At 41.1% G+C, this 10848-nt stretch overlaps 1 protein-coding gene across 2 annotated transcripts; it reads left to right on the forward strand.

Annotated features, from left to right (window-relative positions):
* The first annotated feature begins 1860 nt into the window (after positions 1-1860).
* On the forward strand, positions 1861-10270 carry LOC311487867 (nectin-1-like). 2 transcript variants are annotated; one of them, XM_084544266.1, is made up of 7 exons: positions 1861-2265; positions 2355-2651; positions 4814-4907; positions 5580-5734; positions 6212-6303; positions 6428-6500; positions 6706-10270. In XM_084544266.1, the coding sequence occupies exons 1-6, from the start codon at positions 1914-1916 to the stop codon at positions 6482-6484; spliced, it is 1047 nt and encodes a 348-aa protein (XP_084400392.1). In that variant the 5' UTR covers positions 1861-1913; the 3' UTR covers positions 6485-6500; positions 6706-10270. The 2 variants fall into 2 exon arrangements, with proteins under 2 accessions (XP_084400392.1, XP_084400391.1); XM_084544265.1 differs by having other exon boundaries at positions 6212-6500.
* Positions 10271-10848: the final 578 nt, after the last annotated feature.

The raw sequence follows: 10848 nt of genomic DNA on the forward strand, positions 1-10848 counted from the left end.
TTTATCATCAGCATGACCCCATTACTTGTTAACTATAGCCAATACATTATTTATCATACACAGTGTACTCATATTCAAAGCTTTCATGTGTTAATTGTTTAAATGTATTTATCGTTTAATCAACGTGCAGCTACAAGGAGAGAATATTTTAAAAGGTTCTCATAACCACCTGTTACCAGACACCTCAGGACACCCTCAGAAGGCCCATGTCCATTCTCTGATGAGTCACAACAATTTTGGAGGCACAAAGGAGACCTACACAATATTAGGAATGTGGTCATAATGTTATGCCTGATCAGTGTATTGATTTATGCAATAGAATGTTTTAGGGCTCTATCTAATTCTTGTTTTAATCATCAAAAGACCTCAATCAACTTCTCACTCAAAATTCCTACAGTCCAAATATGTCCCATGTGAAACTTTCTGGTTTCACCCTGTTCACACACTTTGGTTTGGGGAGAGATATTTACACTGTGTTGTAAGTAAATAATGAGTGCTTGTTTGAAGAATTGAGTCTCTTGTGAGGGAGTTGTTTTGTTTACTTCAATTTACAATTCTTCTTACTGCACTGAACTGCATGAACTACACTGCTATGCCATTGCCTTGGTGTTTTGTCCTTGGGGTGAACGAGTTTCTGTGTCAGTGCAGTGCACACGAATATGGTGTGTGATACTTTGCCATACTCTGCAAAGAGGAATGCAGAGACCGGAAACAAAACAGTCAAGGCACACGTGCATGGACACTACATATTTTATGTAATAGTTTATATGTGACTTTAAATAGCCACTGTTTGCTTTTTTCTGTGCCGTATTATGTGTGCCTGCTCATGAGTGCATAGGAGCATTTGGGAAACCGCTTCTCATTCTTTGGGGTGTTTTTAGACATTTTAAACCTGAAGTAAAATTTTGAGCAGCTGCAGTTTTGCCTACAGTGGCGTGGTGGTTAGCGCTGATGCCTCACAGCAAGAAGACTGGGGCCGACTGGGGCCTTTCTGTGTGGAGTTTGCATGTTCAAACTGTGTCTGCATGGGTTCTGTCCGGGTACTCCAGCTTCCTCCCACCGTCCAAAGACATGCTCATTAGGTTCATTGGTGATTTTAAATTGGCCGTAGATGTGCATGTGAGTGGTTGTCTGTCTGTCTGTGTTAGCCCTGTGATAGACTGGCAATCTGTGCAGGGTGTACCCCGCCTCTCACCAGATGACAGCTGGGATAGGCTCCAGCCCCACTGCGACCCTTCACAGGACAGGCGGTTACAGAAGATGAATGAATAAATGAATGAATTTGTCCAATCACCGTTGAGCGGACTGTGCATAAAATGGTCATAAAATGGCATAAAACTCCTACTTCCAAAAAAAAAGAATGAATGAATGAATGCTGTTTTGCCTGAGGAAGCATTCCAGGCATAATAGCCTAGTTTGAGTGACACAGCACTTTGAAAGCTACCGCTGTCTAGCTATTTATACACCTCCAGTGAGTTGGCACAACGATCAGTCAAGACCAACAAAAGTAATTTGTTTCCATCTGCAGGAACTTTTTCTTAGGTGGTTTGACTCAGTTCCTTGCCCTTCTACATACTTGTGTGGGAAGCCTTAGATTAGATTAGATTCAACTTTATTGTCATTACACATGTACAGGCACAGAGCAATGAAATGCAGTCTAGCATCTAACCAGAAGTGCAGTAGGCAGTAAGTGCACGTGGCATAAATAGTGTGGTGTATAAGCAGTATGGTACAGGTTGTTTTTTTTTTTTTACAGCATATGGACAATATTTACAGGTATTTAATATTTAGGTAGGAGAAGCCGGAGCAAAACCTGCCCAGGATACGGAAAACATACATTCTACTAATTTTATTGTAATGTAGCCACGCACATTAAAGTGGTGAGAGGTGATGTGAAAGCCTAATACAATATTATGCATTTTCCAGCCCTCCAGGTGATCGGTGGAAGCGCGACCGTGGTGAAAGGAGGGACTGCTATCTTACCCTGCATACTCATCGACACCTCAGAGACCCTGACTCAGATTTCATGGCAGAGGAGAACCAGGGGAAAACCTGATAATGACAATTTCCTTAACATCCAAACAGATGGACCCCAATTTGTTAATGGACCTGATAATCGATTTGAGTTTATTGGGAATTTTAATGACAAGAATGGATCTCTACAGTTGTCCAATGTTGAATTGAAGGATGAAGGCAGCTACTCGTGCATCTTCACTTTGTTCCCCAGTGGAAATCACAAGACAGAGATACCTCTGAACCTGCTTGGTATGATGAAACTATACAGTAAAAATGTTGTGTTGTTTTTACCTTTTAGCTTTCATATTGACTGTTTTCATGTGTGATGACTATCCTAGTGCCTCCAGTCACAACCCTGAAGGGTAATAATGTACCTTTGGGTAATGAAGAAGTTTCCCTTGCTACCTGCACGGCTGCCGGCTCCAAGCCTCCTGCTGAGGTGACCTGGCTCAATGGTACCCTGGCAGTGAGGGTCACAACCAACTCCACCCAGCATGCCAATGGTACGACTACCACAACCAGCTCACTGTTTGGAGTCCCTACCACAGAAATCAACAAGCAGTCAGTTCAGTGTGTCATCAGAGCAGATGCCCTGCCTGAAGCAATAACCATGCATTTCACTATACAAGTCTACTGTGAGTATACAAATACTGCCTTACACTGAATTCTTATGGATTTTGCTGATGTTTAAATAATTAAATTTATTGTTAAAAGGTACACAGACACAAATCAAACAAGATGTGTGAGTGCAAATATTGCTTAAGCTTGAATATCTGAGGATTTCTTTACTCTGTGGGATTGTTACAGCTTTGTCTGTTCATTGTGTTACTCCACATTGCTTTTCTAGATAAAGGCATGTAGGTACCCAGAGACCCATTGTCTTGAGACATAAATCTGGAGAAGGGTACAGAAAGATTTCTGCTGCTTTAAAGGTGGGGATGCTGTGGGGATGTTTTTCAGTGGCAGGAACTGGGAGACTAGTTAGGATAGAGGGAAAGATGAATGCCGAAATGTACAGAGACATCCTGGATAAAAACCTGCTCCAGACCCTAAGCACACAGCCAAGATATCAAAGGAGTGGCTTCAGGATAACTTTCCTTGAGTGGCTTCAGGATAACTTTCCATGAGTGGCCCAGCCAGAGCCAAGACATGAATCCAATTGAACATCTCTGGAAAAATCAGAAAATGGCTGTGCACCGACGCTTTCCATCCAACCTGAAGGAGCTTGAGAAGTGCTGCAAAGAGGAATGGGCAAAACTGCCCAAAGATAGGTGTGCCAAGCTTGTGGGATCATATTCAAAAAGACTTGAGGCTGTGATTGCTGCTAAAGGTACATCAACAAAGTACTGAACAAAGGCTGTGAATATTTATATACATGTGATTTCTTAGTTTGTTTTTATTTTAAATAAATTTGCTAAAATCTCAAAAAAAAAAAAATCACAATGTCATTATGGTGTTGTGTGTAGAATTTTGACATTTTTTTTTTTTTTTTTATCCATTTTGGAATAAGGCTGTATAACAAAATGTGTAAAAAGTGAAGCGCTGTGAATACTTTCCAGATGTGCTGTAGACTATCTGCGTCACTTTGACACCATAGCTACGATGACAGCCCAGACCTTTGTGCAGACCCTGACGCCGTAGCCTGACGTGCATCATACAGATATATGATACAAACATTTATATGACTTGTCTTCGGCAAAATTTCACGAGTATAAATGGCGCAGGCTACGTGCGTAGGTTATGGTGTCTATGTCCCGCAGTACCCTAAATGAGCCTTAAGACAAGGGGACTGGCAGACCAAGGTGCTTTCTTATCTGACTGCTAAAGACAAAAATGAAGATATGTTTTTTTCTCGATAGTCAAACTATGAGTCAACAAAACCTGGCAAATTGGCACCTTGGCTGCCCTCTCCTCCAAAATTGCACATTTGCTCTGTGTGCGCAAATGGATGGGTTAGATGCAGAGAGCAAATTCCTTGTATGATTTACATTTCATATTTACATTTTATTATTGTTAACACGTCTCCATTCAAACCGAGAGTCGAGAGTAGTACAGAGTAGTCGAGGTCAAGAGTAGTTAGATAATACTGTCCATAATGCTATGAAGGATTAGTGGCATATAGACTGTATTGTATTTTGTCAGATTATTTTAATTGTCAGCCAATAAGAAAATGCTGATTAAGAATCGGGTTGTTAAATAATAATAATAATAATAATAATAATGAGAAACCAACTTGTGTTTCTGCTCACTTACCAGTAGTGAACATCAACAGCTCAAAAAGTCATAAAGCTTTGAATAAGTGTGTCTAGTTCATAGGGTCCTGGGAACACTTCTGTTCTTGTTTGTGCTTCTTCTCAAGTTGCAGTGCGTTGAGCTTCCTTGGCCACTGTACTTGTACTTCCTGGATCACAGTTCACCAGGTGATGCAGTACGTCTCAAATCTGTTTCATAAACATGACAATGAGTTAATTGTATGTACTGCAGTTTCTTCTCCACTCAGTTGTTCTGAATGCAATACACTCTGGGATGTGATAGAGCCAAAGGTTCACTGCATGAATGTGCAGTTGGCAGTTTTGCTGAAATTTGACTTAGACAGACTTTACTGATCCAGAGAAATTGCTTGGTCACATAAATTATGTGCCACAAGAGAAGATGCAGCACGATAAGATGAGGACAGTATTCACTGGTTTATCTGAGGGGATAGGATCCAGTCATTCACGTTAAACCTTAGTTCGATATCATTAGTGTTTCCGTGAAATAACATGGCTCATTCTTTTCTTGTGTTTTTTATTTCCAGTCGCACCCAGGGACGTGACGATAGTTCAGCGTTCTGAAAACTCATATGAATGTGTGGCCGAAGCCAACCCAGAGGCAAAATTTTCCTGGAGCAGGTACAGTAGTTTATATATAAGTGTCAGGTAAGACTCTCTAAATCAAAAACGGTATTGACGTTATTCATTTCGAAGCATTGTCTGCTTTGTCATCTTCCAAAGCTTTGTATGATGGTGAAACAGTTGTGGCTTTAGCTAAAGTAATTTAAATTATTTGCCATCCAAAGGCAGCTGATGGTGCAGAAACTACATCAACTCAACACCCTCTTTCATCAACGATAGCATAATTTCCTCACCGTTAAGTTGTTTGTGTTGGCACAACAACATTAACTGTACTCGCCACCAACACGTGATTACACCAGACTCCACCACTGCTTAACTCAAATATTCCAAATCTTAAGTATTGCAAGTAAGAAACCATAAAGAGAAAACAGAGCAGGATAAACTGAGCAGTTTTAATACTTAATATACTACCTATTAAAATGTATTACATTAGTTAGAACCAGTAGCTGGTTAGCTCAGTGTCAAAAGAGTTGGTTATTGTAGATTAAAGAAATTAAATTTGACATGGTCCTACACGAGCTTGACAGATGTGTGTTCAGTGTGCTTTTAACCAATAAGGAAGATAACAATACAAGAAAAACAAACGATGAAGAGCTAATAATTGAAATTCTATTTATTTCTTTTTTTGTCTATGTACATTTTATGTTGACCCTCATTTGTCTCCTCCAGGTCTGGCCAGTCTTTGCGTGAGTCTGATATTAAAGTGCAGGGTGCAACTCTGCAGTTTGTGAGGAAGACCTCTAATCTGAATGGCGTCTACGAGTGTGAAGCTGTCAACGCATATGGAAAGAAACGCAGAGGTCTCCACGTGTATATGGATTTTGGTAAGATTTGATTTGGAGCTGTAGATTGTCAAATACTTATTGATATTTTTTGAATATGTGCTGGACTTGTCTATTGTATCTAAAGACACACATAAAATGACGATAAAATGATGACGTCAGCATCCAGAGTCTCATTCAGAAAAAGCAAAAACTTTTCCACACTGTGCTGACCCTGTTTAGTTTGGATGAACAGAAACTGAAATTGGGGAAACCCAAATTTAGACACAGTGGAAAGTTAACATAGCCAAAATGTGATGCAGTATTAGTCATCTAAATGTAGTTTGTAATCTAAAACTAAATACACAGAAAAGATCTCCAAAATGTCCCCAAAGTACAGTTAATAACTGTAGCCTACAATTATAACAAAGAGAACTGAGAAAGAAAACCTACAGAGAACCTGGTTTAATTAGTGACACTGATGATTCAGTATTTTCATCTGAATGTTTTCTTTATTCTTGTGTTTTCTTGTTGCTTCAGGCCTCTACGCTGCTGGCTGGACCTTATTTGGTCTTCTGCTTTCCCTGAACATTGTAGCCTTTGCAGTGTGGTACCTTCGTAAATACATCAAGGTACCAACTACACTCGCCCTCCATAGATTTAAGCTAAATATACGGTGCTACTTAGTATACAAATACATACTGCTCATGCTATGTGAATATTTTGTTGTATATTTATTGGTGTTTCATTATGTAGCGCAGAAGCGGGCCAGTGTGCACAAAGCCATGCTTTCCCAACATCTCCCCCATGTGATGATAGAGCAGCAGAGGTAAAGGAAAGATTATGTGTCTAGGCGTGTGATATTTTGCAGTTGTGGCTTTAGTTGTATTTGCTTTTCTTCGAAGATCTGAAAAGTTGAATAGTATAGTTCTTTTTGTTGGTGTTCTGTTTCAGTGTAGTGCTGTTTTTAAATAGTCTTTTTGTAATATGCAAAGATTTAAATCATTTGTTTCTTCTCTTTTTTTTCACTGCAGGAATCTCTTTGACAGCTGAAAACTGTAGAATCTGAAGTTTGAGAATCAACTGGTCAGTATAGAGTTGGACAACATGACACCCACTGTATGCCCGCGGCCACAACTGTTGATATCCTGGATAAACTTCCCAGTCTATTAATGTCACTTCCATCATCCATCACAAAGATAATTGTTCATAATGGCACATGTGACACAAATCGCCAGCATTCAGAGTTTGCTTTTGTTTGATCTCCTCATCAACTGCGGAAAATCTATTTTCATCTCCAGCCCTATCCCCACGTCGGGCCACGGCTCAGAGCATTTCAGCTGCCTTCTTTATCTTCACACCTGGCTGCAGGTGTCAGTGTGTGGCTCACTCAAGATTAACTTTATCCACAATTTCAACTCTTTTTGGTCCCGCCCCTCTCTGTTTTCACCTGACGGACATCTAAACAAGTCCAGTAGCCGGTTGCTTGCAACTAAGACAGCATGCTGTATCATGCCAGCGTTCCCTCCGTGACCATTAACATCATTACCATCACCTGGCCTCTCAGCGCCCCTACCCCTGTCCACTCAATACAATCTAGGACCTTCAATTAGTGCTGATGCCCTCTCGCGGAAGGGTGTTCAAACTACTCGTCCTCCGTTCTTTCCTGGCTATTCTTCCTCACCCTCCTCTTTGTGTAAGTCAGCAGTTCCCACTGATCTCACCAGCTCCCCCTCAAGGCCATACTAGTGCAGTACACTCCCTATCTGCACCATTGTGTCCTCCAGCAGGCCTGTTTTGCCTTTATTTAGATGACTTTTTGTTAACCCGAAAAATCTTGTCAGTATTAAATGTCACACAGTAGGGTATGATCTCACTACTCCACAGCCTCTTCCCATTCCTGTCTATATCACCAGCAAGCACCACTATTCCAGCACATCACCTCACCCTCTCCCTGCTAAAGCAAGTGTTTTGTACAGCAGTTGCGGGGTGAATCACTGGCTCCTGAAGACGCTGCCCCGGGCTCCCCGATCTGCCGAACCACGAGCTCCAGCTCCTGCCAAGGTGGGCCTGGTGGATGCCAGATCACTGGCGAACAAAACATTTATCCTGAGGGATTTCTTCAACTCCTGTGACCTGGATTTCCTCTGTGTGACTTTTCTGATCTTTTGGCTGAAATTATGATCGTGCCCTTTTTTATTGGAGATTTTAATACTCGTGTGTGTTGTCCGGATAAGCCATTGGTGACTTTTTAAACATTATTGACTCTTTTAATTTGGTGCAGTGTGTGTCTGGTCCCACACACTAACAAGGACGCACATTAGACCTTGTTCTCTCTCATGGTCTTTATGTGTCTAACTTCACATAAAGATCTGTGACAATGTGATTTCTGATCATATGCTTGTAGTGTTTGAAAGTGCCTTCTCTTGTACTGTGGTTAAACTTGGCGCTCCTGCTCAGTACCATCAGACTTTTAACTTTTTTACTGCCTGTCAGTTCTCTTCTGCTTTTAACCAGCTCTGCGTCTCCTCTGACTTAACATATGCTAACACGGAGGAGCTTTGTTCCTGGTTTCACACCTCTTGCTGAACCACATTGGACTCTGTGGCCCAGTTAAAAACTGTGATGCCTAAAGCGAAACCCGAGCCCTGGTTTAACGACAGAACTTGAGCAGCTAGACAGGAGTGCCGCAGAGCTGAATGCAGGTGGAAGAAGGACAAGCTGCAGGTTTCTTTCCAGATCCTGAAGGACTGCTGGCGCCATAGCCAAAATACTGTTAAAAAGGGAACACTTGGCAAAAGTGATTGAGTCCAACCGTCACCATCCATGTGTGCTTTTTAATACCATTGACACTATTCTTAATGCCCCACAGCCTGTTTGCACTGAAACATCTCCTGAAATGTGCAATAGCTTCCTGAACTTTTTTATTGATAAGGTTGCCACTGCGAGGGCTCTCATCTCAGCTCCTGCATCTGATCCTTCTGACCCTGTTCCTTGCTCTGCTGTGTTTGATAAGTTTGAGCCGGTGTCTCAGTTTTTCGAAGTTGTGGTCGCCCATATTAAGCCATGAGGCTCTCCCTGTGACACTGTCCTCACTTCTTTAAAGAGGTCCTTCCGCGTATAGGGCAATCAGTTCTGGCCATTATTAACAGCAGCCTGTCCTCTGGTGTTGTTTGCTCTGGATTAGTTCAGGTCTTATCTTGCAGACAGGACTATGTGTGTAAGCCTTGGTAGTTCTGAGTCCTGCTCTGCTCCGCTGTCATATGGGGCTCACAGGGTTCAATTTTAGGGCCCCTGCTTTTTTCATTGCATCTACTGCCTTCAGACATTAAAACCTGGATGGCCTTAAACTTTTTAAATTTTAATGAAAACATAACAAAAGTGATGGTGTTTGGTCCCAGTGGCATCTGTGAACACTACCCTGTTGATTTTGGCTATCTTCTTTCACCTTAGGAGGTTGGCAAAGGTTAAGCCCATCCTTACACATCAGCACTTTGAGACAGTAATCCATGCCTTCATCACATCTCGGCTGGATTACTGTAACGCACTTTATTTAGGGGTCAGCCAGTCGTCCCTGGCACGTCTCCGTTAGTCCAGAATGTGGCTGCTCGTCTCTTAACTAGAGCACGTAAGAGGGAGCACACAACTCCCATTCTGGCCTCCCTCCACTGGCTGCCTGTGCATTTTAGAGTTCTCTTTAAGATTTTTTTATTTGCTTTAAAAATCTTTAAATGGTCTCCCTCCTGACCTCTCTGAGCTTCTCCATCCTTACACCTCTGCTCGGTGTCTCAGGTCAGCTGATCAGCTGCTCCTAGAGGTAGCGAGGTCTAAAGGGAAGCTCAGAGGGGACAGAGCTTTCTCTGTTGCTGCTCCCAAATTGTGGAACGATCTACCACTGCACATCAGACAAGCCCCCTCACTGTCCATTTTTAAAACTTGTCATGAAGCCCGTTTTTTATTCCTTGGCTTTCATCCCAGCATGAGACCTTGTTTTGTGCTTTTGTTTAGTGCTTTTATTGTTTTTATTATTTTTTAGTGTTTTTTTTAATGTTTTTATTATTTTTATTGTTTTACTGTTTTTAATTGTTTGTCTTACGTACAGCACTTTGTTTCAGCTGTGGTTGTTTTTAAAGTGCTTTATAAATAAAGTTTAGTTGAGTTGAATCCAGTTTGAAAACAGTTGCTTTGAGGGAAGTGGACTCTACAGACTCTAATTAATACAATAAAACTACAGTCTTAATGTTAAGGGCTACAGTTTTAGATAGTCTTGTCATGTTGAATGTTGTCTAAGCTCACCAAAGAAAGATCCCAATCATGATTTGTTGTATTGAAAAATAAAGTTAAGTCAAAAAGAAACCCAAGGGTCCCTCATATTTCAAGCTAGACACACAAGACGGTATAATATTAGATGGTTAGAACTGCTTCAAGTCAGCAGACTTAGGCCTCATCTAAGTGTTTTAACTCTGAGCCACAAGATGTGGGTATTCAGGTGAAACATACACAATTCATGCATTCAAGCAAAGGATTCTCAGTGTTCACACCATGTGGTCAACGTGGTGTAAGAAAGTTTTCCTGCAGCAGAACATGAGGTGCATTATATATTTCAGTTCATCATATGATTATAGTGACGAGAAAATATTTTCACAGTTTATTTTTAATTAAATTGAAATATTAAATCACTAATTCATTTTGGATTTTACATGGATGTGTGACATATGCATTAGTTTCTTGTTGTGTTTCAACTGCAACTAACCACTTCATTTCCACTGCAACTACATACGCCCTACATTTAAATACGTGGTAAAGTTCCAGTCCCTCTGTCTCTGTCAGATGGTCACCATGTTTCGTGTAAGCCAAGCCGCCGTGCTCTTCATTCAGCTACTAGTTTTGCATAATGTCCTTGCAGGTATAGTGTATATGTGGTTTTGTCTGGGTTTATTTGGAGAATAAGTTTTATGCTGACTATTTGTTTCGCTTTCTTCAATATTAGCGACTCCAACAGCTGACCACAGGACTATGCTGGTATCCAGAGGAGACTCGGTCACATTCAACTGCAACATATCCACAGAAAATGCTTCGGATATTACCTGGAACATAAAAAGATTCATTTATAAACATTCCCCCTTGATAAATCAGACTTTTTCAAATGTATCTTCTCACAGACTGAGAATAGATCC

Source organism: Chelon labrosus, assembly GCF_963514085.1.
Source record: "Chelon labrosus genome assembly, chromosome: 5".
Classification (NCBI taxonomy): Eukaryota; Metazoa; Chordata; class Actinopteri; order Mugiliformes; family Mugilidae; genus Chelon; species Chelon labrosus.

Bases quoted from the DNA above. Each gene is read 5' to 3' on its own strand.
- LOC311487867 (XM_084544265.1), top strand. From the start codon at position 1,914: ATGCATTTTCCAGCCCTCCAGGTGATCGGTGGAAGCGCGACCGTGGTG. The intron at 2,652-4,813 runs GTGAGTATACAA...TTTTATTTCCAG, and splicing joins TTTCACTATACAAGTCTACT to TCGCACCCAGGGACGTGACG. The intron at 4,908-5,579 runs GTACAGTAGTTT...TGTCTCCTCCAG, and splicing joins GCAAAATTTTCCTGGAGCAG to GTCTGGCCAGTCTTTGCGTG.